We start from the raw sequence: 2,800 nt of genomic DNA on the forward strand, positions 1-2,800 counted from the left end.
GAAAGGAAGATTTTGTGATGTGGAAACTATCAAACAAAATGCGACTGAGCAGCTTTTAGCTATAAATTGCTTATCGGAGGTGCTTCCAGCAATGGCAGAAACATTGGGAGAAATGCATGGCTGCAGAAGGAGCATATTTCAAAGGAGATTTAAGCTGAAACCCCTGTAAATAAAATATTATCCGTCTCAATACTTTTAAAACAGCCCTTGTACACTACACAAACACACAAATCGGGACAAAAATATTTGTTGAAATCAAATTTAATGTATGTTGTATAGTAGATGTTTGGCTTTTTGTTGTTTTATAGAATACAGTAGAATTTGGGTTTTTTGCCCAGTTCCAAGATGACAAGCCCCCTTGTCAAAAGAAGTACTTCCAGGGGTAAGGGGAGGGACTTCCAGTGGCAAAGGTCAGGGGTTAGGAGGTAGGACTTCTGGTTCCAAGATGGGTGCCAGGGGGTGGGATGCCTGTCAAGGGGCGGGGCTATCCTTGTGGCCCCCGACAGCTCGCCAAAACTTGTTAAGTGGCCCTCCAGCCCAAATAATTGCCCACCCCTGATCCAGTGTCTTCATTAACTACTCTTGCTACACAGTCTACTATCTAGGTAATTAGATGGAAGGGGTTACATGCTTCACTGTTTGGATTATTTACCTGAAGATGATATAGGTCCAGTCTGTAAAAACTCCTTCTGAGCCTTTCTTCTTCCCAAGCTGTCTTTATACAGAGGATTGGAAAAGTCCTAGGGGATGTCATAAGTAGGACTAATCCGGAGGAGCCTTTAGCAAAAGTTTAGCAAGGGCCCTACAGATTTCTCTGGCTGGCCCTTCTCTCCCTTACATTCCCAGAGTTGGGATCTGGAGCTGCGCAGACAGTCCTGTGCATGGGGTAGAACCCACAATAAGCTCTTGACAACACTGTAAGAAAACTGCCCTTTAGGGCTCTCATCTACCAGGCCTCTTCCTGTGTATGGGGATTGGGGTGGTCAGGGGGGAGGGAAATCTAAGGGCCAATGAAGCACCTGTATTTTCTCATGGCAGATGTAGACTTGTCTCAAATCTGCCAGGAACTGGACTTGTATGTAACTTGTCAGTTATAAATATATTACTTGCTTCATTATTAAGACCTACTTTTTTTCTTTGCAGGTGTTGTATAATCTGTTTACAAGTCATGACTCTCCGTGTTCTGTACTTAAGCTGATAAAGCATCTATGCACTTTAATCTCCTGTCTGTGCCACTCTGCTAGCACAGTGCAAGCCGTGTCTCAAATCTTGAATACAAAGACTAAGTAGCCAAAGTTTAATTTTTGCCTTAGTAATGTTCCAGAGGCTGAATAATATGCTTGTTGGAGAGATCAATAATTTGTCCAGTCAAGAACCAGAGTTCAGTGAGAAAGAAGATGAGGAATGGATTCTAGTTGACTTCATAGGTAAGAAACCTGTTAAACACATCTTTTAGCATAAGGGTTATTTATTGTACTTATGCATAAAGAAACCAGGGGCTCCAAAATATTTTTATTTTATTTTATTTTTTTAGTTTAACATGGATGTTGTGTAGTAGTTTTTTAACTTGTTAGGTGCATAGGGAAACTGACATCAGTGTCACAAGCATAGCCAGTTCAAACAAGTGGTTCTACTGAAGTCTGACCATTTATTACACAATTTGGTATTGCTTATTCTGGCAAGAGTCTTCTATTTGTTTTATTTTTGTTTCTATATCTGAATCAAGCTGTTAGGGGAAACTCCCCACCCACTCTTCTTATTTGTGAAATATTTGTGTTCATGCTAATGATATCTGTGGTTCTCTCTCTCTCTCTCTCTCTCTGTTCTTGCTCCACATGGACTTGGTGATCTTTGTCTCCTGCAATTGTTGATGTATGGTGGCTTCATCCTAATCATGTGACAACCTGAATGATGGCCAACCTCCACTAGACACTTGCACTAATTTCTCAACAGAAGAAGAGGACATCAGCGAAACGTCAGCTTCTGACACCACACCAGTTTTCTCTTGTTTACCAACTTCTTTAGAGTGTTTGGCTGATGCCAGTGAGTCTTGCTTTATCCAGTTCGAATCATGTCCCATGGAGGAGAGTTGGTTTATTACCCCTCCCCCGTGCTTTACAGCAGGTGGATTAACCACTATTAAGGTGGAAACAAGTCCTATGGAGAACCTTCTAATAGAGCATCCCAGCATGTCTGTTTATGCCATTCGTAATACCTGCCACAGTCTTGATGAAACCAGTTGTGGGGATGAGGAGTTTCACAATCAGGGTAGTCCTAGGTAAGTCTGTCTCTTTATTACCGGTATATGTAGGGCTTGAATTACTGCTTGTTGCCATAAAATTCATTAAAAGAAAATATATGAGCTTAGCAAGTTGAAACCAGGTAAGAATGGATTGGAAGTTTTGGCTTCAGGCAAATTAGTGAAGCATAAATAATGCCATCTTTTGTGATGACTACCCTAGATTATGCCTGATCTGAAAACTTTGTGTAAGGTGACATACTAGAAGTGGACAGTCGGGTGTGTTGGGGTAAATGTTTCTGTGCACCATCCACTCCTGTTGTGCAGTTAACTCTCACCAACTTCAGTAAGCAAGATAATGTAACTCTTCACCAGTATTAGTCAGTATCCTCTAAGCACTGAGAGGAGAATGGTTTTAGCTGTATAAACGGTAAATACACAGTGGCTTGTCCAAGGAATTTAACAGAGTGGTGAAGCTCATCCAGAGCCAAATATTCCATAAGCAACCTTCTCCTCTATGCCCCCAAAGTAAAACAACCAAACAACCCCCCCCGCCACCCA

The 2,800-nt window shown here is 41.6% G+C and overlaps 1 protein-coding gene across 4 annotated transcripts in view; it reads left to right on the top strand.

Annotated features, from left to right (window-relative positions):
- Positions 1 to 1,008: 1,008 nt before the first annotated feature.
- The window catches only part of TP53INP1 (tumor protein p53 inducible nuclear protein 1), an 11,572-nt gene continuing 9,780 nt past the window's right edge, over positions 1,009 to 2,800 (top strand). Inside the window, exons 1-2 of one of the 4 annotated variants that reach the window (XM_025199437.1) lie at positions 1,009 to 1,427; positions 1,954 to 2,278. In XM_025199437.1, the coding sequence (XP_025055222.1) occupies positions 1,316 to 1,427; positions 1,954 to 2,278 (437 nt within the window). In that variant the 5' untranslated portion in view covers positions 1,009 to 1,315. Of the gene's footprint in view, positions 1,428 to 1,929; positions 2,279 to 2,800 lie in introns of all 4 variants that reach the window. The other 3 variants (XM_025199438.1, XM_006019982.3, XM_006019981.3) reach the window with 3 other exon arrangements.

The sequence above is a fragment of the Alligator sinensis genome, unplaced genomic scaffold (genome assembly GCF_000455745.1).
Source record: "Alligator sinensis unplaced genomic scaffold, ASM45574v1 scaffold273_1, whole genome shotgun sequence".
NCBI lineage: Eukaryota > Metazoa > Chordata > Crocodylia > Alligatoridae > Alligator > Alligator sinensis.